Genomic DNA, 26,321 nt, shown 5'->3' with positions numbered 1-26,321 from the left:
TGTTCTTGCATTGTGGACCTGTTCTGCATTATATAAGCAGCTGTTCCTTGTAAGTTTTTCTGTTCTTTTTCTTCCCCTCCTGGGCAAAATGAGGGACAGTAGAGATAAGAGCATAGTGTACTGTGTGAACTTGCTTAAAATGAGCAGTTTTAGAAAACCAATGTTAATACCTTTCATTTGGAAACCTAGAGCAAATTTACTCATTTTCAGTATCTGCTGATATGTTTAAACACAGGCAAGCCATCTTAATTTATCTATTTATAAAGTTTTTGAGTTTGTTTGCACTAAACTGAGTTTGAGTTACAAAGCATATAAATGGGTTTAATAGAAAAAATGCATTTATTTATGAACTTTTAAAAAAGAACAATGTGTTACCTGGTTGATTTGAAGAGTACACATCAAAACAGACAATCTTGCTGTCTGAGAATAGAAGGTGTTGCCTACTACCAAATTGCAACCTGTAGTTATGCATTCTGCTGTACCAAGTATGTTTCAAGTTGAAAGAAGGAAAAGAGTATAGAGAAACTGCATTTTACACACAGACAATGTGTATAATAAGTGAATTAATCACATGTCTGTAAATCTAAGTAGAGTATATCTAAACTGTAAGTATAGGGTAACATGTTTGTTCAAATTCTGAGGGGAAAAATGGATTAATTGATCATTATCTGAAGAGTGTTGCTAATTAATTGGAAAGAATTTATTTAAGTAATCTCTTTTAATAAGGTTGAAAAGAACAAGTATAGATTCTCAATATAGGCAGTATAATTTCTTTCAGTGTTGTATTCCCAGGGCATGGAGTTTAAATAGATTTTGATCTTCTCCTTCATAAACTAAGTGGCTAATTGTCTTGCTCAGTGCTACCATTTGCAATATTGCATGAAAAGGAAGATTTAGTGAGCTAGATAAAAAGGTGACACATTCATTATAATGAAAGGCAAGGGGAAGAAGTCTGGCTCAACTTCTACATCTTTCATCATTAAACTGAATGCTAAAAGCAAAGTGTGCATTTTAAAATGCCGTTGTGTTACTTCAAAGCTCTGTGTTTTTGTTGCCTGCTTGTCTCTGCCTCACACTTGTTCTTCATGGCTTGCTTGTTACATGTGGCAAATGGCTTAATAGCATTTATAATGCATACATGGAATGTAAGTTTCCTCTGTGAATCTGTAACAGGGAAATATGTGTATTCTTTTAGATATCAAAAGCATGCTGGAATCCATTGGTTCAAATATTACTACCTTCACAAAAGCGCTCCCTGTTGAGAAGATTTTAGCAGATTTGATGGTATATCTTACACAGAGTGAGGCCTATGTTCAAGATTATTTTCCACTCGTGGAACAGTATGATTTCTACAGGTATGTACATGAAATAAGGCAGGAGTGTTACCCGTTGTTAATACATTTTAGTATTGTCCTTACAATGTGTGGGTTAACTGTACCTTGAGAAGAACATACTCCTTCTGTTTGAGACTTTGTGACCCTCACAGCTGAGTAATCTCATATTTTGAAGCATAAAGCTTTTTATTTCGTACCATCTACCTATTTCTAGATTTAGTAATTTCTGTTCTCAAGCTCATCAAATTCTTCCTACATTTTGTTTGATGCTTCAGTTGATTTTATAATTGATAATTGCTTTTATCTTTGTGTCATAATCAGTTTCACTGCTACAGACTGTGTGTTGATGCCTTTAGTGCTGTCTTACTTAAAAGACTGAGCAGAAGACTGAAACTTCTAGAACCTTATTTATAACCTTACCTTCAGCCCATTCCTTATCTGACAGTTTTTGTGGTGAGCCTTAATTTGACAAATCTATCAGTATTTTCTTTGAAGCTCATATAGCATTTAACCAAATAAATATATTGTTTTATTCTGCTACTGGAGAATATATCTCTTCTACATTGACACTTATACGTGTGTTTTTGTCTAACCTAATAGTACTTCAAGTACAAATGAAACCAAGAAACCTGTAGTTGTTCAAATTATTTTCTATCCATTCCTTTCTTAATTACAGGTGCCTTATTTGCAGTTCTTAATAAATATCCTCTTACAAATATACTGTCAGCATTAATGGCTTTCTTTGTATTGGATGTGCATGTTCATTACAGTATCTCTTTTACAATATTTTCTCTACAAAGATACAGGGAAGAGGAAAGGGAACTTAAAAAATATAAGTGACAACAGAAGGGAAAAAGAAGTGCAGAGAAAATTGAGAGAGGATGAAAGGCTAGAATGTGATATATAATATGTGAATAAATGGATATGCTCCAGCTAGGTGAACAGATAGACCTGTTGGGTGATGTATTTAATGAAAATTAAAGTTCATTTCCTATCCAAGGTCTTTCTCTTCATAGAGTTTCATTAAGTGTTCCATTCATTGAAAGCATTCCAGCACAGACGCACAAGGCCTAGGTTTTTACAGCCTTAAATATAGTTACTTACAATTACAGGCCTAACACAATGTGCAGAAAGTTAGTAAGCCGTACAGTAAGAACAGCTATGTACTTCATGACTGATGGCCAGTCCACATTCATAAATTTCTCCATTGCTTCTTGAATAAATTACTGTTTGAACATCTGCTTCTTCTGAGTCATTGTTTGCTCCACTTGGAGCACTTTGATGCTTCAGCACAGTCCACCTGCAGTAAGTGCTGTAAGGAACACCTTGTTCTTGTGGTGTCTGTTCCCCAGTGTTTCAGCACCAGCTGCCTGTAATTCAGCAATGACTTTATTCTGGCCCAAAATACATGCTAGTGTAGCAAATGCTTGTTTTTGTTGCTAACATTTGTTGCTCAGACAGATCCACGAGTGGACCGGTTGGGAATATAGTATTGCATGATGTCTTCTGTAGGTCTCCAGCGTGTTCTTTGCATGAAAATAACAAAAAACTTTGTCTTTTATTCCTCAGGTGGCTGGGATGTCTCATTCTGTGCTGCATGGTGGTCCTGATTCTGGTCTTTTACTATCTTGGATTGCTATGCGGCACCTGTGGTTATGATAAACATGCTTCTCCAACAACCAGAGGCTGTATCTCCAACACCGGAGGAAACTTTCTTATGGCGTAAGTTGCACTTAAAGGGGAAAAATGAACTAAGTGTGCCTGTAGAAAGTTGGTTTGGTTGACTTTGGAGGACATAAGAAAGGAGGAAAAAGAATCTGTTTTATTACCTATGTATATCTGCTGAGAAAAAATAGAAATAAATATTGATCTCAGATACTTGAGAGACTGGGGGATTTTGTGTTGCTCTTTCATTGAGGATCATAGCTGAAGGATAAAACCTCTGAATCTGCTGTTCTAAGGCGAGTGTTTTAGCTAACGAATTTCTGTGTAAGCCCCTTTGGAAACTGCAAAAACTGGGAATAGATAACTGAAAATAAAAGGGGAAAGTCATGGCTTTTTAGTACACTTGAGCATTTGCTCAAATTAAAAAGCCATGCAAGGAGGCTAGAAACATGTGATTTTCTCAGAGCATTTCAGAAGATTTTGGGTTGAAAAGTGCCTAGTAGTGGATTAATGTTGTTTCTGCTGGGTGCAGGAGAAGATTGCACTTGAAACCTTTCTAAAACTTCCTGAGACCACAAGGCTAGAGAGTTGAATTTAAAAAAGGAAACTGTATGGTTTTGTGGCTCTTAAATGTAATTCTTAAAAAAGTTTGCAAGCCCAATGCAAATGTCAGCATTTTAGATGCCTTTTACCTGAAGACTTTACAGTGCTGAAACATATAAGATGTTTCAGAGGGCAAGAACGTATTTGGAAAACAGAAGTATTTCAACTGTCTATCAGTTTTCATATCTCTGTTATAAGTCCTAACTGTTGGCCTCACTGTTGCCCCCAGTGTATATACATATACATATATATTTATATATAAAATGTTCTTAAAAAGGAAAAACTTATTCAACTTATTTCTCTTTCAGCGGAGTTGGATTCAGTTTTCTGTTCTCATGGGTGCTGATGACTGTAGTGGTGCTCACTTTTGTCACAGGTGGAAATGTAGAAAAACTGGTCTGTGAGCCCTTTGAAGATAAAAATTTATTCAAGGTGAAGTTATTCATGTTATTAAAAATTATTAGAATCCCAGTGAGTCCCAATGGTCTTGTCAGCTGTGTTTGGCATATTATTTTTTATAGGACACTTTGAGTTTGGGCCTGGTTTTGCTTTCTTCTTACACACCAAATAGAAACATTCATCCTTTCTTGGTTTAATTTGCTTTGCAGTGTAAGTACTGCATGCCTGTCTTCCTTCGGAGACAGTTTTTTCTGATTCAGCTTTCCTCAGTGATGGGGAGCTTTAATATTCAGTTTCTGCACCAAAGAGTTTGAATTTGCTGTTATACTTGTATCTTCATTAGTGGGTGATAAGCTTAGATGTGGGTATGTGTCAGAAGGCCACATATGAACAGGTACATGAAGAAACTTGGAATTATAGTAACGTTATTACTGAATTTTGTCTTCTAGGTTTTGGATACACCTTACTTACTAAATCAGCACTGGAAGAACTATCTTGCTGGCATCCTCTTTAAAAATCCAAATGTTAACTTGACTTTTGAAAAAGTGTACAGGTATTAAAGTTATGATTAAGATTTAATTCAGTTCATATTTAATTCACTTTTGGTTCATTTATTTTATACATACTGAGTTTGTGGTGTCTTCGATGCTTCGTTTTCCAGGCACATCCGGAAATCGCACATGTTCCAGAAGACATTCTGATTTTCTAGTGAATCACTAGCAAAAGCAATTTTCTCCTATATATGAGTTATTAGAGGTAGTCTTAGCATAATATTGTATGGTGATACTGGTCAGACTCTTTGATAAAATATTTTGCGTCTTCGAGACAACTGCTAATTACTTTTCTTACAGACTGAGCTTCAAAAAATTCAACCAGTATTTTTTTCTAAAGAACTATTTTTTTTAGAATAAGAATAAATCATTAATCATTCTCTTAATACTTGGTCCTCCAGGTGCTTTTTAGGCTGATCTGTGTATTTGTGTTTTTGTAGTGATTGCAAGGAAAACAAAGGAATTTATACTTCCCTTCACCTGGAATACCTGTTCAATATCAATGAGTTTCTAAATGTTAGTATGGTAAGTAAAGAAACTATGAATGAGTGCATGATTGTTTCTGAAGGACGTTTGCTCTCAAAACATCACACAGTATGTCTTGGTTTTATGAGATTTTTTTTGTTATACACACAACATCCTTCAAGGAATTAAGAACTGTCCAGACTAATTTGAAAAAAAGAAGTCTAGTTACAAATAAGATGTTCTTTACCAGTCTTAGTGGTCCATGTAAGATTTTCTAATGTGCTTTTTTTATGGGTGCTGATAATAATGTTGAGTTTAACTTTGAAGCTTACATGGAAGCAAAGTTGAAGTCTAGTGTCTTCCAAAGGCTGCTTGGGATGTTTAATGACAGTCGTCTTTTTATATAAATGCCTTTCTTGGTGCATTCTCTTCTGATTCTGGTCAGAGTTGTGTTATCTAGGATCTGATACACTGTGGTCTTAAGAATGGTTGGTTTTGGGTGGAGGGGGTTGGGATTAAATAGTCTTTTCAGTTAAGCTCTAATAATCCATGTCTGCACTGTCATTACATGACTGTACTAATTTTGGGGTTGCCTGTAGTACCTGTCTTCATTACAGCAACCCCTCGAGGATATGTGTTCTGTGCTGCCAGGCACTGCACCCACACTTGATAGACAGAGTCCCTGTCCCAAATAATATTCTTAAGGATAACATTTCCTGGAGGGATGTTAGTCCCGCTCTTAGGAGGGACTAGCATTTATTCAGAGAAGCCTGCTTAAAACAGAATGGAAGGGAAGTAATTCATTGATATGGAAGATGCATGGGTAGATGCCAGTATCCTGGCACGACTGGATACTGTGGATACTGCAGGGAAGGGAAGAACGTTACCACCACCATTACCTGGTGGAATCTGTTAAAGTTAATTAAATTAAACTGATGTAAGCAAAAATAGGAGTGTGCTTTTCTGTGGAAATGAGTCATTACCAAAAGCAAGATGCTTTGGGCAGGGGCTGTAGCAGAACATGTGCTGGTTGCAAACTACTTTTATGCTTTCTTTTGTTTCCCTCTCAGTATACAGAAGATGTAGCACTTAAAATTGAACATATTCAGATAAACCTCAGCAAAATCATTCTGCTGGATGAAATTGGGAAGGAGAATCTTCTGAATTTCAGCTCTTCGGGAATAGATGGGATAGACTTTTCAGCATATTTGACAGAGGTGAGACTAGAGGCATCAACTAGAGGCATGAGTGGGACAAAGTATAAAATGAAATGTTTCTTAAACAATGGGCAAAACAAAACAATCTGCTTTTGTGTGAAAGGCCATGTTTTGAAACATAATAAAAGTTGGGGAAAAAAGAACTTCAGAAGTTAAGGTCAATAAATATTTAAAGAAATAAAGAGTAGACAGAGTAGGTAGTATAGTTAAGTACAAAAATGCAATAACAACACACTCTATTTCTTACTGTTCACATCTTGTTTCAGATCAATAAAAGTGTTACCAAGGTTGATCTTCTCTCCTTTGCTAATGACTTAGAAGCAAGAGCAGACCAGCTGGTGAGTTTAATTCAGTAATAAAATAATACATAAAATGTGTCATTTATATACAATACAAATACAAATATATGGCAAAGTAGACTTTCTGTGGGATAATTCTTGTACTTCAGACACTTACATACATTGTGCATTGTCATGTAAGGAAAAACTTTCTAGAACAGTGCTTCCTATGAACTATATTTTAAATGTTGCTAATTACTGATTTTTGTATGCTGTTGTACAGTTTCTGCTTTGGAAGTGTATTTTCTTAAATTACACTGTTTGCTGGAGAAATGAGGGGAATACTCCATTTCAGTATTTCCTGCTATGCTCTCTACATTTTCAGGTCCCAGTTGGAAGAAAAATTGGTTAGATCGTGATGGAAAAGATGAATTTGAATTAATTTTCTTTCAGTTAGTGAGCAGAAGACTTTGCAATTAGTGATAATATTTATACTGTGACAGCTCATAAGAGCTCTAGTGATAACTGGGGCTCCATTGTGGAGGGAGGATGCACAAAAGAAGCTCTGTCTGCTCTGAAGGGGTTTTTGAAAGTAGACACATGGAGAATGGTCAGAGGGTACTGCTACAACATTTCCCACAAGTGAATCAATCTGCAAGTGGCACAGATCCATGTTAATGGATAGTGACTGTTCAGTTGATATGTTTGTATGCATGTCAAAGTCACTTTATACTCATTTTTCAAAATGAGAGTCATGGTTTGAACACTGGCCCGAGACAGATTCCTGCATTGCAATGCAGGAGGAAGAGTTACTGCACACACAGTTGGATCACTAAGGGGCACAGCAGAGGGAGACCACATTGTTTGGAATTTATCAGATATCCATCCATCCTTCCTCCAGGGAGAGGAGGGCACTGGTGGAAGCCCCTGCTGCGTTTACATCAGCTTTTTGCATAATTTGCGCACACCTGTTGTTGGGTTTGGGGGTTTTTTTGGTTGGTTGGGTTTTTGTTCTGTTTCACATGCACTCATGTCAAGGTCAGACTGTTCCTGGAGTTTTCTTGCACTGTAGTTAGTAACTTCTCCAAGCACCATGGGTGAACTGCACATTGCCTGCTTACCTGTGCAGGTTGCCTGCTAACTTGGGCAAGTATCAGTATCTTTGGCCACACTTTACTTCAGTTTCCAGTTTTTACTGTGCCATTTTGAAGGTTATACAGGTGATGTGGTATTGTTGTTGATTTGGGGCTATTTTACAAGTGAAAGTTGGGGTTCTTCAAACATGTTAACATAGAGTTGCCCCTGGGGTATATTTGCATAGTTTCATGAAGGAAAATATATTGTCCTAGTAGGTTGTTTTCATTATTTTTTATAGTAGTAGAATGTTGAGGAAGCAATAGAATTGAGAATGGATCAGACAGAGTAATTTCTTCATATAAGAGACATATAAATTCAGTAGTAAATGTGTTCACTATTACAGTTTTTTTATTTCTTCCTTGTGATGCTTTTTAGCGTAATCTATGAAATGTCTGAAAAAAACCCCAAACCAACCCAAAACCACAACAATACAATGTATTGCAGACATTTGATTGTTAAAAAATGGTACTGGTTTCCAAGGATATTTTATAATTCCACTTTGTTATTAGTGATAGACCTTAGAACAATCAGTTAAAAAATAATCTAAAAACTATTGGAATTCATTAACCTCAGGTGTATAGTTTGCACTTTTTGACACCTTAGGCAAAACTGAACGTATGTTTTTACAGTGGAAAAAAAACTTGCATCAAACCAGAGGGGTCAGGATATGGAGGAGGGAGCAATACCACAACAGGTGTTATTAGGTGAATGAATTCACCTTGTCAGTAAGGAGATGAAATATCCTGAAGCTCAGTTGCCATAGCTGACTGCTTACGTGAATACTTCCCAGGAAAAGAAGTATTCTCTGAGCATTGAGGTCTGCCATTATTACACTTCCAAAATGGAGTTAACAGTGTGTATTCAGTGTATATGCAGGGAGCCAAGCGGTTTTGCCACCAAAAGAAAACAGAAAGTAAATTTATTTCTGGGAGTAAAATGAAATTTTTAGGATTTTGCAACGAGCATGAGCTCCAGACAGGCATTTGGACTCGAAAATCAGGGCACAAACTCAAATCTTCTGACTGAAAGGCGGGAGCCACAGAAATGGAAAATACCCTTCACAGGCAGCTTTCCAAGTTGCTGGCTGAAAATACCTAAATTTCTGTGCCTCTCAGAAAGCAGAGGGTGCCCCAGGGTGATGTCCACATTGCCAAAACAAAAGCAAGTACCCATGACTGAGAGATGCTCGTCCCAGCTGGGGTGCAGTGCTGCAGGGTTCTTGCAACGAGGTCTGGCTTGTGGCGACTGCGAGGGGGGTGTGCTCACTCTTCTGTGTTCAAAATTACTTAGTGCACCATGTGAAAATTCCCTTCAGTTAAATCTGTGCTGATAATGTTGTAGCCAGAAAAGCAAGGTGATATATCTGGTTTGGTTGCTGAAGCTTGAATTATTAATACGGTGATTATTTTCCGCTCCTTGTGTTGAGGAATTCAGTTTGCCATATTTAGCATCAGCTGTTCTGGAGCGGATGACTATAAAGTGCAACTTTCATTGTTTTTTGCTTTGTTGGAAAGCTTTGAGATTACTGAACAATACTGCATAATTGCATTTTTTGCAGCCAAAGGGAGCACTGGAAAATGCCTTAAAAGGACACGCAAACAGCATTCGGATGATTCATAACCAGCAAGTCGTTCCACTGGAGCAAGCTATGGTAAAAACATTAAAGTAATATTGAAACATATTTGTAGAAAATACGAATCTCTAAAACTCTTAAATAGAGATTAGAAAGCTGGACTTGCATTAGCACATATTGTCAATGAAGAGTAATCTGGGTGAAGTATGTGATTAAAAAATAGTTTTCCTACTTATAATACTGCTGTTTTATAATACTGTCTAAAATCATGATCTTTTTCTTCACTGTTTTTTTCTGTAGCCACTTGTGATTATATATGAATAAAAGAGGAAGCAGGGGAGAACTTTACGAAACTCTAACCCATAATCATTTTCTTTTTTGCTTGCCATTTGTCTTCAGTAATAAAAAGCAGTTACCACTTTCACACTTTCTTTATTGGAGTTAGCAGTCACCTAATGGAATTGGAAACACTCGAGAGTAGTATTTAGAGCCAAAGTGGTTTTTTATTTGATGCTATGGAAGATGTGAAAGGGCTGCTTCTGCCTGATTTTGCCAGATGTGGATTTGTATAGTATCAAGCTGTGAATCTCCAACATGCTCAGTGTTGCTTTTTCCTCTACATAACATGAAGACCTTTAATTTATCCTGGCTTCTGATAAAGTATTTCTGCCCCTATCAAAGCCAGCTTATAGAAAAAGCATTAGGTCTTCCGGTCCACTCTGATTCTATGCTGTTCTTTCCTAATTAACTCCTAATTATTTTCATCTCTTTTTTCTTTTACAAAAACTGACTGTCAAGAAATATGTTAAAGCTAGGGTAAGTGCTTTTTCCCTTCAGAAACTGCACAGTATAGAATTCTCTGAACACTTGGTTCTGATTTTAACTGTTCCGTCTTCCCTCCAGCTAAATCTTAATGAATTTATTGGATCTAGCTTAAGTTAAATCAGTGCTGTTGGTGAACTGATTAAACCCACAATGTATTAATTTTAATGCAGTTGTTACTGTTATACATAGTGTGATACTTATTATTAATAACAAAATAATCTATAGAAGATCAAAGTATGAATATAATGTTAAAACAGGTGTGCTCATACCTGTAGTAATGACTTGAAGCTTTTTTCCTCCCCTCTTTTCCAATAGAGCACTTTAAACCAGAGCATTAGGTTACTGAAGAGAACATCATCTGAACTTATGGTAAGCTGCTCTTTTGGCAATAGGAACATTTTTGTGTTTTAAATCCTTTCACCACATATGCAGGGCATATATTTTCAATACAGTTTTCTTCTATTTACAGCTGTTCTGTTATTGAGAGAGATTGTAATGCATTGAGGTAGTAACAAGGAGTTAAATACCTCTTCTGCACAAAAAGGGGAAAAAAAAGAAGGGTTGAGATGTTTTTTTGGAGTATGAATTGTAAACTGAGTTGTCACATGATAAAATAGGCTTCAGTACAGTTCTGTATAGTGTGCTTACTGATTTTCCTCAAAATGTAGGTTTGTTTTTTTTCTAGAATCCTTTAGTGCAAAATTTGGGGGGGAACAACCAAGAAACAAAACGCAAAAGTACAGCTGACAAGAGAGTGCTTTGTGATTCACATCCTTAACCACCTCTTGTTCCATGTTCAGCTCCCACTGGGCTCTGTTTCATTAGACTGTACTTGTTAACTCCCTGCTCCTACAGCATCATCCTCACTATGGGAACCTGGATCTGTTTTGAGGCTTCCCCAGGGCAGCCCAGGTTTCCTCTCTAGGTAGCAACTGCTGCCTGCATTACAGTGAGACCAGCTGGCTCCATAGTCTACCAGAGAGTGAGGCCAGCAGGACAGTTACTTTTCTGTCAGCAAAGCTTTCTGTTGCCACCAGCCTGCCTTGGCTCTGGTAGCAAGAATCTAGACACACTGACATGGTCAGAGTCACAACAGCTTCGTGGGTCATACCTACCTCAGTGCTTCCCACTGCAGTTTTCACCCATCCACAGCAGCAGACCAGCTAGGTGTCTTTTAGAGTCTGTGATTTGAGTCTGGGTGGGGAGGTAAGAAACTGTAAAATGAAGTGTTGCTAAGAAAGGGATCATGTTTGACGTCTCTGCATTTTCAGGCTCTGTGTACACTGTTCTTTTTGTGTGTTCTTTGAAAGACTTTATGGGGTTCTACATATATTGAAAAAGCATCTCAATCCTTTAGGTTATTGATTAGGGGCATATTCTGGCTGTACAGAATCCTACGTTAGTCATCAAGAGTTGCTGTAATACTATATAGCCCAGTGTTTTCTTCCCGTGCACCATGTGTGTCTGTAGTGCTTATGCAGGCATTGATGTAACTATTTCTACACTTAAAGGAAAGAAAGAGTGGAAGATAAAACAGATCCTAGTATATAAATTAGTTATGTAATTTACAGAAAGAGATACTGGCCTTAACCACTGATACAAACCTTTTTTAGCAGTGAGAGAATTTTGTCAGATGATCATTAATCCTTAGGCAGGCTCATGTTCTGTCTAGAATTGCAGGTTTTGTCAGGTTTTGACAAGACAGTGATGCTGGTTTATCAAGAGAACAGGTGCTGACAATGGCTGCAGAGCCATAGCAACAGCCTGAAAGGGATTTATTTATATTAAACACCATCTCTTCCTCTCCAGGTTAAGGTGAAAAATGTCATTAGTGCTGTTAATACTGCCCAGTTTCTCATAAATAACAACGCTTCTCAAGTTATTGTCCAGGTAAGCTTTATTTGATCAAAATATGTTAATTTGATGTCATGGAGGTAGAGGTTAACTTGCTTTTCTTCTCTTTTTTCTGGCTCTAGGAGACAAAAAAGTACATGGATACCATAGTTGGCTACTTTGAGCAATACACTGAGTGGGTCAAGGAGTCGGTAAGGTGCATTTACTTAATTGAGAGAAGCTGTGTTTAAAAAAAAATACATAATAAAGCTAAATATAATAATAATACCGAAATGTTACTATGATAGTATGTTTTATAGTTTCAGTTTTTACTACATTTGTATTTAGTATCAGTGAGAAAGTTGGTCTCCTGTAGTTTTGTTGGGTTTGCAGAATAGAAATGAGGAGCTGTGTTGGTTGGAATGCAGTGCAAATTTAATAATATTGATTTCAAGGCTAGCCTGAAGTCTACCATTTTTGGCAATACTGCACTGAGCCTGACCTGCATAGTTCAAATTGATGTCATTAGCATCTCATTTTAAATTTCTCTCTTCAGCTTCAGGCTTTGAGAAAGTAAGCTGATGTTTAAAAGAAATTCAGTTGATAGCATATCCCACTGGTATTTATTTTGAATTTGGGTAGGGTGAGACATAACAATTTAGTAAAATATAACTGTAAGCAAGTTTAGAGATTCTTATTTTATTCTGTTAGATACTCCCAACTATATTTTTTTTTAAATCTTGCTTTCAGATTGCCATGGAAGTAGCAGCATGCAAGCCTATTGCCAATGTGATAGATACAGCAGTAGATATTTTTTTATGCAGCTATATAACTGATTCTGTGGTAAGAAACATTTTATGTTACTCAGAATTGGGGTATCAAGTGGGAAATTCTTTCAGTGTACATCTGCATTTAACTATTCCAGCGAGACTATTCTGAAGTAAAATAATAAAGTATCACAATCAAAGTTATGTAAGGAAAATGTTCTTATCTGGATCAAGTCCAAAGACGAACCAGTGCTGGACTTGTTTTAGATTTTCATTAAACTTCAGCTTGTATTAGCAAGAATTCTTTAAAATCAACTGATTTTGAACCACCTTGAAATGGAAAAGCAGAAAGGTGTGAAATTTCATCTGTAATTATTTCTAACTTATGGGGGTGGAGTAGGGGCAGGAAGTGAGTGAAAAATACCAAGGAAAACTTTCTCAAGTATCTTTCCTGGAATCTAGAAAACCTGAATGAGATTTTATCACTTGACTTGTAGCAGACAGATCTTTAGATTAGTTTCTGTATGTTGGGGACTTGGAGCATGACTTGTAGCAGTATATAAAGGCAATATTGGCTTTTTCATCTTGCCAAGAGAGCTTGGAAAGAGGGCAGCACGTATTTAAAGTAAAGCAAGCAACCATGGGCCTGGAAAGTACCTGAAATGTCTCCTAGCTGTTACTTAGCTTTATGGCACTTCTAGCTAGGTCCTAATCGTAACCAGCAGTAAATACCTGCAATCTGTCAAAGGCAAAGCATTCTAACCTTGATAATGCTTAACCAAGAAATGTTTAATCTTGGTAATGCTTAACTATGAGACCCCCCCAACCTGCTGGGAATCATGTTGTACTCATTGATTAGTTCATACATTACAGAGCTTCTGTTCTCCTTTGTGGAGCCATTAACCATCTGGTAAGAGATGACCCGTGATTTTCCTCATGATAGAACTTAGCTGAGTCACTTGGAAGTCAAAATGCCTCTGGCCAATACAAATCAAATTTGAAAAATCATTATTTTAACATCAGGTGATAACTCAGTTCAACTGTATGATAATGAAATTAGTTACACAAACAGGGCTGCAATTAGCAAGTTATCAAGTATCTTGAGAAAGTGCTGTGAACTCATATTTTGACAAGAATTGCAAGAAAGGTGATTTAAAATATCAAGGAAAAAACCCAATGTGGCTAGTAAATTAATAGTGAGATGGAAAATTACTTTCTAGCCCACAGCTGAATACATTGAAATAACTTCTTAGGCCACTATGGCCTAAGTAGCTTTGAGCAACTTTGGCCGTATTCCTGTTTGGTTACATTTGTAAGACTGGTGATGTTGTTAGGTTGGCTCACACTGACAGTGGAGGATGCTTTTGTACCTTGTTCCACACTGGTATAAAGGAGCTCAGACAGACCATCAAACTGGTGCCACTAATTTCTGCTGTGTTCTTCTGGGAGCAGTGGTTCAAACATCAAGCAGAGGTTCATTACTTCTGATTGATTTTCTCCATGATCTTTTTTTTTCCTTGATTTTGATTTTTTTCAGAATACCTTCTGGTTTGGTTTGGGAGGCTCTTCAATGTTTTTAATTCCTGCCATAATATTTGCTGTAAAACTCTCTAAATACTATCGTAGAATGGATACAGAGGATGTGTATGATGAGTAAGTATATACTCCTGAATAAACTAAATGTCAAATGGATTAAATTGGTTTTTTCTAGTGTGAAGGCTCTATAATCCTTAAACCTACACTGACAGAGCAGAACCATGTGTTCTTGGGAAATGCTGTTGGTTTGGGTCAGTGCCTGCAAAGTGCTTCATGCAGGTGGCCTTTGGGGGCCATGACTCTGCAGATAGTGCTGGCTCTGACCTTGAGACACTTGTTTCAGAATGAGGTCTTCAGGGCTTCATGAGCAATGTCTATATAAATAAGTTCCAAATGTGCAAGTTATTACCTCTGCTAAGTAATCTGTTAAGGTGAATTATGCCTGATTTGTAATCTCCTTGAATTAATGATTTGCTTTCTTGCTGTCTTAGTTATTCCTAACCAGTCTTTCCTTTTTCAATTGCAGTTCCTCTGTCTCAGGGACTTGGCATTTTACTTTATGATAACTATTCTTACGTATTTTCCCATCAATTTTGTTTTTATTGTTTTCTTTTCTGCTCTTTGTTTTGCTCATTGTTCATTTAGCCTGTGCACTGCATTTCTCACATTTCACACTGGTCGTGTTTCATCACACATTTACAAGTCAGTAGAGCAGAAACAGCCATGTACAGCTAAAATTACTCTCTTATTAGTGTCTAGTTAATTACTCCTCCTTTTCTCTGTTTTTTTAGTGTCGAAACTATACCCATGAAAATGTAAGACATTTTTTGCTGATATTTGCTAAAATTATTTTATTAATGTGGGAGGGTTTATATTTTTGATGTAACTTGTTACTTCAAAAGAGGTAACGTGTTCTGTTTCACCAGACTTTATAGATTATATTAGAGTATCCAACTCAACAAGAATAGAAAAATAATTGATTTTTTTGAGAATATAAAAATATTTAAAAATGTAAAATTATAATTATGCCATAACTCCTAAAAGTTACAGAGCAAAAATTATATTCTATTGTACAGACACAGTTTATCTTTGCATATCATACCATCATCCATGTACATGTCTTAGAAGCCATACTGTACATAGTGCATCTTATAGTTAACATGGTCTTTCTTGGTGTATTTATTTTATTACAGTACAGAAAATGGTAATAATGGTTATCATAAAGAGCATTTATATGGTATACACAATCCTGTTTTTACAAGGTAAACCAAGTCTGAAACTGCATGCCTTCATATGTCCTTACTTAAGCTACTCTTTTAATCATCTGTTCAATTTTCTGCATGCTTTAAAGTGAATCATTTAATTTTCTGTTTGGGTTTTTTTGCATGATTATTCAGTATAACAATACTGTATGATTTATATTTCTCAAATATTCTTTATATAACAGCAGACAGTGTAGTAATTTCCTGCAGCTTAACAAAGGAATTGCCTGTATTTGATCTTGAAATCCATGTAATTAGGTATTTAGCTAGCACAGTGGGTAGTCCTAAATTGACAAACGTATTAAAATACTCTGATAGCAGTTGAATGTGATAGGATGGGATGCGTTTGTACTCTTGAGTAGTTTTATTTTTTAAACGGTGAGAAGGGCTTTTCCAGTGCAGAATGCAGGTGATCCAGGTATGCAGAAAGCGTGAACATAGAAAATGGGTGTTTCTACATGGGTGGGCTAGAATGTAACATCACAGAAAAAGAAGTTCAAGTTATGTGTAAAATGAGGATATTTGAGTTCTTTTCTGCCTCTACAACAACTGTGCTGTAAAACTTCAGCTAGTTGTGAGAATTTCAGTTTCCATAGAAATAACATAAGATGTCCCACAACTTCAGTATTTGGCTGTGCAAAGTTTGCAAGTTGCTTAAGGAAGGATCAGATTTGTGGTTGAAATCTGTAGCTCACTGTGCTTTGACTTGCAACTTCATGACTGAAAGTATAGGTTTAGTATTTGCAGAGAAAATATGACCACTCTTTAGGTAACAGGTAAATACCAAGAGAGCTCAAAGTTTGGTCTTGCCGGATTTTATGGCTGCATCTGATGATGATGATGATCATAATTAGTAGTAGTATTTAAAACTGTATTTTACAATAATTATCTACTGATCAGATCTTGATTTCACATCTCCTTCTGAAGGAGTTTTTAGCGATATTTATGGTCATAAAAATGTGGTCTGTTCTGCAACTGAAGGGTACTTACTCTCTAAATTAACTGACAAGGTGTTCGATTCCAAAGTATTCTCCACTGTCATATCTGTTTTTAAGAACTTTCAGTACTGTACATAAGAGGAAACTAATAATTACTCAGTCCTTAGAAAGTCCCTTTCTGCTCTCTGAATCTTTAGTGTGGATATTAATATTCTTGAGGTTCATATCGTGTTTTATTGTGATATTTCAGTCCTTGGTGAATAGTTTAATTCAGTGTTCCTGAGTAACCTAGAAATTACTAGCATAAAATAATGTTTTACACAAAGATCAACTAGTCCAGTCCTGACTTTTCCTAAATTCTGAGTTGTTTAAAATGGGCTTCCATAAGAAAATTTAAACATTCAGTTTGAAGTAGTGCTGTCTTCTGATCTGCTGAGATAATTTGAAAAACTGCTAATTATGGCATACATGCTTTGAATTTCTCCGTATGGGATTCCCATATGAATAAAGTCTTGGTTTTAATTTTCATTTCAGCATAGTCTTCGCTTTTATCCTTGATTTTTTTTCATTTCCTACAAATTATTTTTGGAGATACTTTGACAGATATGACTTCGAATAGATCTCTGTACACCTATACTTTTGCAGGTTTAAAGAATCCCATAGGGTTGGGATTTTTTTTGGCCTCCAAAATCAGGTGGGTTATTTTGCTGGAAAGAGAGGCAAATATTTTTATAACACTAAGATATGTAAGTACAAGTGAGAGCTATATATGAAGTGTAAGTGTCTCACACAGGTGTTTTCATATACATGTCAAAGATACAAATAACCTCAAATGCAGCCACCATTTTTGTGAGAGCAAAATAGGAGTCTGGATTAAATTTGCAAAGGAATGGTGTTGAATAGGCAATCCAGGCATTTCTTTCTATCATGAAACAAAGATAACCAGAAAGGCTGGTGGAGAGAACCATCAGTCTGTTTCCTCTTGTTTGAAAAATGCTTGACTGAATGGGTAGAAGATTGAGAAGAGTCTATGCCAACTTATCTTGTCTCACCTTAGTTAGACAGAGTATTTCTGTTCCATTTGTGGGCAAAAGAAAATGATGGGTTTGGTTTCTGTTTTTTTTTTTTCCTTGTGTAGCTCTGTGGAACAGTGGTAACACATACTGGAAACATTAAGGGGTAAGTAATAAGCTTTTAAAGTAAATTCTACATTTATTACTGCTTTACTATTTTTAAGAAGGCTGCTCTGATTTCTGTAACTCTCTAAGGTGCTCTAAGGTTTAAAAATAAAAAAAATATTCAACTGTATTAGGGTTCATATGAAATTCTGAATTTCATTCTAGTTAAATGACATTAAAATTCTGTCTTTATCAATTTTTTATCAGATTTTCCTGAATTGTTTTTGTTATTATTTCCAGGCTATGTAAATGAGGCTCGAGATTCTTCTATGGGAGCATATCATTATTCTTCCAAGTGTGTTGGCATTTCCATTCATCTGACGAATCCTGAGCCACTTGTTTTATGTCAGCTGTACTGTAAATCCCAAATGTACTATTGAATGTTATGCCATAAACTACTGTACAGAATATTTTGAGATCAGGGCACTGCCTCTCAAATACCACTGTTCAAGGCTTGAATTAAAACGTTTTTTGTTTTTTACTTTTTTACACTGGGCTTTGTACCTTACATCACAGTCTATAAATTAATTAGATTAACAGCCTTTGCCTAGGAATTCTCTGACAGTTGTTCAAGTTCTTAAATTGTTGATTTGTGTTAAATACAGTACATACACGTTTACATAAAAATACATTTTGTATACAGAGACTTTTGTATATACATTTTTCTTAAAACTTCTAAGTGTTGAGTTAAGATTTTAATATTGTATAATACTCTACACAGATGAATTTACCAGCATGATCAGTGTTGCTATTTGGTGCTCTTGAATGACCACATTGGACTAAATTTGAATTTTAATGGTTGGGTTCCACTGTGTCTCTTTGTGCATCTGAAAAGTTCAGTTGTAGTTTTGTTTTCTTCCTCCTTTTTTTTTTTTTTTTTTTTTTTTTTTTTTTTTTTTTTTTTTTTTTTTTTTTTTTTTTTTTTTTTTTTTTTTTTTTTTTTTTTTTTTTTTTTTTTTTTTTTTTTTTTTAATTATTTAATATTTAGTGGGTTTTGCTGTATAGACCTAAAAGGGACTTTTTGGAGAAGTTTGTTTTTAAACTTTGGGAGGGAGGGTTGGGAATGTGCGGGTTGCATAATATAGTGAAAAAGCTAAGCTTTCTAGAGTCCAGTAGTACTCAAAAAGAGCATGAGGGATGTCCTATGTTGGCAGTTTTTAGAATGCTTTACATTCTCTGTCTTCCCTTTCCTCTTTGACACTCACTTCTGTAACATCCTTAATAGTATCACTGTGGCTCTTTCGGGGGCAGTGATACTATTCTTGCTAAATAATCTTAAACTGTGATTTCAAATGTTAAAATTCAAATATGTTTAGCAATGGCGTTAACGTTTGTGTTACTAAGAGTTATTGCCTTGAATTTAGGCAAACAGTCGCATTGCTGAATTAGTTAACAACAGAATTCATCGAAAGGCCAAATGTATGTTACCAGTCAAAAATGTTTTGGCAGGTGAAGTGGTTGGATATATTGATCTAAAATAATCTCTTCATATATCAGTATTGTCAACTTCGTTTCCAGCAAGGTTCATTGTGTTGAAGTAGGGATAATTCTCTAAGTCATTATTATAATTTTGAAGAAATGCTTGAAAAGTGATATGAGTCTTTAATCCGGAATAACCTTAAATTTTTAATTTTTACATCATAAATGGAAACATTTCTAATTGACAGTATGTAGCATATGTGTATATGTAATGTTCAGAACTGCAGATTTTTAAAAGTTTCTATTTTTAATTTGAGAAAATGTTCCCAGTTCATTTAAATAAAAAAGAACTTGCTTAACTACCTGATGTTTGATTCTCACTGTTTTGTTGTGTAGACGTGTCTCAGAAGAGTTGCACTGAGTTAAAATCTTAGTAAAATTAATTTCTTTACCCTGGGTAAAAATTTCTGCTGTATTTGGCTTTTATTTTTGGAGCAGGATGGACTGAAAGAACATTGACTCTGGGTGAGGGAGCATCCAACTTCCACAAATTCACTGTGTGAATTATGCAAAGATGGTGGGATTCAAGCTAATGAATTGTGGAGTGTATCCATATAACCTGTTTCTGGAGCCCTGACAGCAGAATTAAACATTTGCTAGTTCTTCAGCTCCCACAGTTCACTGCTGGCATTCTAGCTTACCTTGTAAAAGGACAATTGTTTTCTGCTGATACAAGAGACCATGAGCTGTTTCATCTGAAGCACGGACAGGCAGATGACACAAAAATCAGATGGGAGTGAGACAAACACTTGGCAGTAACCTAATAGCTGTAATATGTAAATATACTGGAATCCAAGCTTTGGTATTTATCCTTATCCTTGTAATTTATTTGTTTTCATGATTAAACTTGAAAAGTTTGAGAGCAAGAGATCTGAAACTGGTATAAAGTAACGAGAGAGACAGATGTCTTTAGTTTCTAATCTAAGAACTGTCAGTGCTTGTGTGCATAACAAAGTGCAAACAATACAGTTGTTTGTCAAATATTATGAGGCGTTTGAGTGCTTGCAGGAGGGGTTTGAAATCCTTGAAATTGAGTGTGAGGTGGGCAAGGAGATTCTTCTCGCTGGCTGGCTGAAGGATGATAAGATACCCCGGAAAACAAGAGTGTAATTAGGTGGATTTGTACTGTTGTTCTCCTCAGACTTGGCTGGAGAGCCACACACCATGCCTTGAAAGAGACTGACAGGAGAAACTAATGGGAAGAATAGAGGGGAGGCCTCTACTAAAATAACCTTAGAGAAGGGATGAAAAGAAAACAAGGTTGTTCTCTCTATAATATGGTATTTAGTCATGGGGAACTTGATGACCCATTGACTGGAAGAACAAGGTTCGGGATACCCAGAAAGGCTGTTCCAGGTGGCTTCATCTTCAAGTGGGCAACTTCCAGATTCCCCCACAGCAGCTGGGACTCTTGTTCAACTGCCCCAAGAAGCTTCTGTTGTTGTTGTTCTGCTTTGACCTCTGTGTTAAATGAATGTTTTTGCCTTGGTATTTTCTTCAATGCTGCCTGGTGAGCGACTGTATGGCCAGTCTTAACCCCAGGGTTTCTAGCACCCCGCAGTTGCATACCTAAACAATACAATACTCCTTTCCAGAAGCTGGTCAGGTCAGGCTGGGTGCAGCATAGATGTCTTTGGAAGAAGTGCCTGGTGGGGGTCTAATTAGCCAGAAAAGAACTGTGTCTTACCACAGCGGGGGAGGGACTTTTCCTCATGACCTTCTGAATGCCAAGGGAGTTACAGTGATTTTTCCTCAGCTCTGCTTTTAGTTACTGCAGCAGAAACTTCTAGGACAGATTTCTGCACTAAAATATTTCTATCCTCTTGCTTTTATGTCATTTTTACAGCTCACTTTTTATGAACAGGAAAATACCTTTTTTTTTTAAGTAAAAAGTGATGAAGCACAAATATCTGTCTGACATGCTTTGTGGTCTGTTTCCTGCTGCTGTGACCCATGATAAGTTAGTTCTGATGTCTTGCTCTGTTGGCTGAAAGTAACTCACGGTGTGACAGTGAGGATAAAACTTCCAAATTTTTGGTGGATGATTAGACCTGTAATACCTTATTTTGCTCAAGCATTATTCCTTATCTTGTTTAAGTATTATAAATGTAAAAATCTTTCACGGGTCAAAGAATGTGCAGTTGATCCTTCCATGCGTCCTCACTGCATGTCATGTGCAGACAAAATGAAGTGCTAAAGTTGCATCCTTACTGTGCAAATCCACAGAAAACCCGCTGCACAAATCAGCCTTTTTTACAAGGACACATTTATAATCATCCAGATGTAGCTGCAGAGATTGCTTTGGCACTTTTATCTTTTTTTCTTTGATATGGTCTTACAAGCTCTGGCATGAAGATAACTATAAAGCAGCTGGAGAATGGAAAATATCTGTTAAAAATCAAATATGACATGTTCATCCTGAATAGGAATGTGCTTCTTAGTTATACAACTGTCATTCTGTATTTAACTGCATTTACAAGACTTGTCTTGTTACCTTCTTGGGAGTTCACACTCCCAAGGTTATTCGGCACTCCCTCAGGCTATAAATTACAGGCACATGCCTACTGAAGTGTGATTTCTTATTTTTATAAAAAAGCCCAACCCTTACATCCCATGTTTTGCTGGAAAGAGGCTTCTTTGTGCGCCAAGCCTTTAAACTGTGAACAACCAGTTACTTACTGCTTTCACATTTTTGGATTGTGTTGCTCAAGGATCTTGGTCAATTCCTCTCACCATGAAGAGTTTTACTCTTCTTTTTCTAGTTGTTATCTGTGGCACGGGAGGATTGGGGCAGAAGCTGAAGCCAAAGAAAAGAAGCAATGGTGAAGAAATCAAATTTCGGACTAAAACCAAGGACGTTTGTACAATGAGCATTAGTGGGGATGATGAGGAGATGAAACTTAGAGTTGAATGCAAAAACCAAGACATGTCCTACTGGTGTGAATTCACTGGCAAGCCTTCAGTCTGTCGTGCTTTCAGAAACAATCCAAAGATTTACTGGAATCAGATCGCCGCAGAACTTAGAAAGATCCCTCATGCTTGTGAATCCACGGAAGTGTTGAAGATCTCCATGTGCCAGAAGGCTCCTCCAGAGGCTCTCATGAAGCAAATAGCTGCTGGTGTGGAGCCAGAAGAGCTAGCAAACCAGGAAGAATCAGTCCAGAAAATGTCCACTTCTATGCGAGGAGCAGGGCAATGGTCTGAAAATGAAACAGAAGCCATGAAACTGGCACGGGAACATTGCTGGGAATCCCTGCATGATTTCTGCTCCTACATTATTGGCATCTTTAGGGGTTAAGGACTTACTTCAGGTAAAATTTGCATCTGGAAGCACAGTAGAATATACCCAGGAGTAATTCTATTGTATTTTGGTTTTAAATTTACTTTGGGGGTGTCTCAGGGATGTGAACAGGAAGGTTCTAGGCTCACTTGCTAAAATCTGACATTGCAAATCCTGTTTTGTGGCTTCTCAGAGGCTGGGCTAAACTTCCAGTGATGCCTTTTAGTTCAGGATTCCTTTACAGCCTCCTGTGAAGTTTTTAGTATGTACTCAGCTGTTTTCCCTATCTGTTGTTAGTCTCATGGTATTTCCATTCTAACTGTTTGAATTGGGCTAATTTTTCTCTGTCATTCCTTCCCTCTTGTGCTGCCTTCTGGATTTATGCCAGGGAAGTAAGATGCATCAGATCCAATAACAAATGCACCAGCTAGAACAAATTAAAACTACATTAAGAAACTGAGAAGATGAAGTTTATTAATCAAAACTGCTAGTTATAGTTATTAATCAACTATTTTAATTCCAACAGTTAGTTCAGAAACAAATTGCAGAAATGAGTAATACCAAATGGATGTGTTGGTTTGTGGGTCTGTTACTGTCGGGTTGACAGGGGATCTCGTGCAGGCACTTGCCTGGCAAGTCTCATGTTTTCAACCAGGATTTAAAAAGGCAAAGCCCTTCATTGCAGAACTGATTAGTTTTATACCCACTTCTGTTTTGGCTCAGAGAGAAAGCCAGGAGCTGGTGAGTGAACCTGGAAAACATTTGACAGAAATGGGAGTATATGCAGCATGAGCCAGCAAGTAATTAAGTTGCTAATGATAATTTATGCCTAATACAGCAAAGTGACTAATTTTTTTTCTTTTTTTGTTTTGCAGACCAAAATTGCTACAGCTGAAGAAGGGTCCTTGCTGTAGTTTAACAATTTAGACATAAGAATTTTGGTTTAAAAATGAGTTTTCTCTGTAAGTCTTATAGCTGTTTTCCTTTTGTGCCCCTAAAATAAAAATTTTTAACAGCCCTGAAAAGTGCATGAAACTGGAGTGACTGTGTTTAAAGTGTTAGGATGAACTAATTGTCCCTAGGCTTGTTACACACTTAGGTGTGCATTTAAATAACCAAGGTCCTGCTTTAGGAGTGCTGAGTTTGCATAGGTTTTTGTGTGTGCTGATTTGCTTTAGTTTGTTAGAGATGAAAGCTGTTAATGATGATACAGTTTGTGCAAACAATAAAAATAAGATTTTTGAAAACATATTTGTGTGCTTTCTTAAAATTTTAACTGGTGCTACTTGTATAAAGCCACGTTATTTGACACGTGTTTCCTAAGAGATTGTTGGTAGAATGTGTAAGAGAAGTTACAGGTCTGAGTCATTACTTTTACACTGTGAACACATTTTCATTAATATTAATATTTTCAATATTATGAGGTTTATATTACAATGATGAGTTTCAGCCAGCAGGGAAAAAAAGATTGTAGAAATAAGAGTAGTATCAGAATACATTTACATTTCTAAGCATAGCAGATCAGAAGTGTTCATCAGTGATGCATCTGCGGAGTTCAGTGTTATCAGGACCTGTTAGTGGTAATATTAATGTGTGGGCTCAGTAGATATTCTGAAAAGTAACTCGCTTGGCAACGTTGGCAACTGGCATAAATTTCGTCAAAACACAAAACAAGACCCAATGGCCTATTGTCAGATTACAACGTTTCATTCGCATTGTTATTTAACAACGATCCCTTTTGTTCCCAGGTGAGTTTCGCAGCAGGGATGTAATTGGATAACTTCAAACTGTATGAATTAGTAGTTCTCTATGTTTGCCATTACAAAGGTTCTGCAAGGTAGTGTTCACTGAAGTACTTCTCTAGCTTTACTCACAGGTGTGTAATTCTCACTTCACAATTCCAGATTGTAACTGTCCAATCATTAAACTCGGAGCCTTGTACCAAAAAACTTGAAATAGTTTTCTGTTTCCAAACCACTTGAAATATCTGGAAAGAACAACAAGCCATGAACACAGGATCAGTGCAGAAGATTGTATGTACAAGGCAGAAATACAGCTTGAATGGGGATAAAATGTTAACTGTGTTTTTGTCTGCCATGAATCCAGTGGGGGTAATTTTCATTTGTAATTTCAGTTACTACTGCCAGGCTCCTGTGTTGTGAGTAAAAAATGTAGTAGTACACCTATTCCCTTATTTCTGTCATAGACATGAATATAATTGTTAGATTGGCAAACATGCAGAATTCATCAGTGATATTTATTAGGGAACTTTTTGCAATGTTAATGGAAGGTTGTACGTTTTCTTGAGGTGTGCTTTTAAACATTTCAAAACTCTGTCTAATACAAAATCCACTGTGCAGAGGGAATGTTTTCCACTGCAACGCTAATGACCTCAAAAATGAGACAATGACTTGCACTGAGAGAAGCCTGAGAGAATCAATTTCCCACCATACTGGTAGCAGGAGAAAAGAGGAGGTTTCATCAGTTCACCATAAGAAAATTTTCCCCTTTATGCCATCAGCAAATCAGCAACTATAATGATTTTGCTTTCAAAGTGTTTAAAAATTGGATGTTAATTGAAGTACCCCACCTCAGTGTAACAGCCCTGTGCTTGTATCATCTGCGTTACCATTTAACTGTGTTTAGCACCAGAAACCAGTCATGACTTTTCAGTCACCTTCTGGGTATGAAAGTGCTATTCATTAATGAAAGGATTTAATGAGAAGTGTTTGTGTTGAGTTTAATGCAGTCTTTGGGTACCTTGTGAATGAAACCTTCTGTTTCATTCATTTTAGGTAACCAGTGAGTCCCTGTATATGTAAGTACTTCAGGAAATCCGTTCCAGTGGAGGTCTTTGAATTTGTCTTTATTTTCCTGACAGAGGAACAGCAGGCAAAAATGTTTGTCTGGATTCCTGCAGGCGGGGAGACGCCTGATACCCAGACCTGCTACTTCTGCTGTTAATTCAGTGCAGTGTGAGGTGTCCACCTGCCTCGGGATCCTCACATTTAGGTTCACACTGAAGCAACACAAGTATTTGCTACTTTGACAAGGGAAGGCTCCAAGAAAAGCAATATGAGGCATTCAGAGAGCCTGTGAAAGGATGTGTATTTAACACACATAGTTAAGATCTAAGAAAGACTGAAGTGAATGTGATGGGGAGCTGTTGAGATGGTCAGAACTGGAGCATACTCCTGTGGGGAAAGATAAGGGAGTGGGTCATGTTCAGCCTGGAGAAGACTTGGAGAGGTGGAGGGAACCTAGGAGCTACCCCACAATACATATGAGGAGGCTATGGAGAGTACAGAGCTGTGCTCTTCACTGACTGCTGTGGTAGGAAAAAAAGAGGTCATGGTCACAAATTCATACAAGTGAGGTTCTGACTCGGTGTAAGGGAAGACATTCTCTTTAAGGAGGATAGAAACAGGAGTGGGTTCCCCAGAGCAGCTCTGCAATTTCCATCTGTGGAGCTTTTCAGGACCACCTGGACAAAGTTTAAGTGACATAGTTAGAATTCACTATGAATCTGCTTTGAGGAGGAGGTTGTACTACAAATCTCCTAAGGTGTCTTCTGCCCTGAATGATTCTATGATTTACAATGGAAACACATCAGAAAGCTTAAAAGTTCTGGTAATTCAATAATGAACAACTCTCTTAGCATCTCTATCACCTGAAAGTGCAAAACATGCCCTTAGATCAGCCATTCTGCCAAATTGAACCAGAGACATTATTTTGTTAAGTACATTCTGATGGCAGATGTCATTATTAAGTCAAGTGCATCATCTTGGGTAACTGTGTTCAGTGCCTCTGACTTTTGAGACGTATTTTAATTCAGCCTGGTTTTGACAGTGGAGAAAATCATTAAGGAAGTCAGGTGTTAAGGAGCACCAAACATCAGGTCTTCTTGCCTTAAAAACCCAAGCCTAAGAAAATTGCTGTTTGCAGTGTGTAGGTTATTTCTGCTAAAGTAGGCCAAATTCACACCCCCATAATATTGCTTA

The 26,321-nt window shown here is 36.9% G+C and overlaps 2 protein-coding genes across 15 annotated transcripts in view; both read left to right on the top strand.

The window, feature by feature from the left end:
- The window catches only part of PROM1 (prominin 1), a 59,884-nt gene extending 41,970 nt beyond the window's left edge, over positions 1-17,914 (top strand). For 3 of the 14 annotated variants that reach the window (XM_027891215.1, XM_027891208.1, XM_027891209.1), the window contains 19 exons: positions 41-49; positions 1,196-1,355; positions 2,904-3,056; positions 3,911-4,034; positions 4,451-4,554; positions 4,993-5,077; positions 6,088-6,234; positions 6,501-6,572; positions 9,208-9,300; positions 10,021-10,038; positions 10,363-10,416; positions 11,857-11,937; positions 12,024-12,092; positions 12,631-12,723; positions 14,185-14,300; positions 14,975-14,998; positions 15,377-15,445; positions 17,522-17,562; positions 17,802-17,914. In XM_027891215.1, coding sequence (XP_027747016.1) covers positions 41-49; positions 1,196-1,355; positions 2,904-3,056; positions 3,911-4,034; positions 4,451-4,554; positions 4,993-5,077; positions 6,088-6,234; positions 6,501-6,572; positions 9,208-9,300; positions 10,021-10,038; positions 10,363-10,416; positions 11,857-11,937; positions 12,024-12,092; positions 12,631-12,723; positions 14,185-14,300; positions 14,975-14,998; positions 15,377-15,445; positions 17,522-17,540 — 1,490 coding nt within the window. In that variant the 3' untranslated portion in view covers positions 17,541-17,562; positions 17,802-17,914. The other 11 variants (XM_027891219.1, XM_027891217.1, XM_027891222.1 and 8 more) reach the window with 9 other exon arrangements.
- A 2,785-nt stretch (positions 17,915-20,699) lies between these two features.
- Positions 20,700-23,533, top strand: FGFBP2 (fibroblast growth factor binding protein 2). The gene is made up of 2 exons (XM_027891224.1): positions 20,700-22,351; positions 23,196-23,533. Exon 1 carries the CDS (start codon positions 21,775-21,777, stop codon positions 22,336-22,338), a length of 564 nt encoding a protein of 187 aa, XP_027747025.1. The 5' UTR covers positions 20,700-21,774; the 3' UTR covers positions 22,339-22,351; positions 23,196-23,533.
- The last annotated feature ends 2,788 nt before the right edge of the window (positions 23,534-26,321 follow it).

Source organism: Empidonax traillii, unplaced genomic scaffold (genome assembly GCF_003031625.1).
Source record: "Empidonax traillii isolate 1590-97213 ecotype Southwest subspecies unplaced genomic scaffold, ASM303162v1 scaffold312:size2399984, whole genome shotgun sequence".
Classification (NCBI taxonomy): domain Eukaryota; kingdom Metazoa; phylum Chordata; class Aves; order Passeriformes; family Tyrannidae; genus Empidonax; species Empidonax traillii.
Note: the sequence above shows the minus strand (reverse complement) of the source record. Positions and strands in the feature narration are given on the sequence as shown.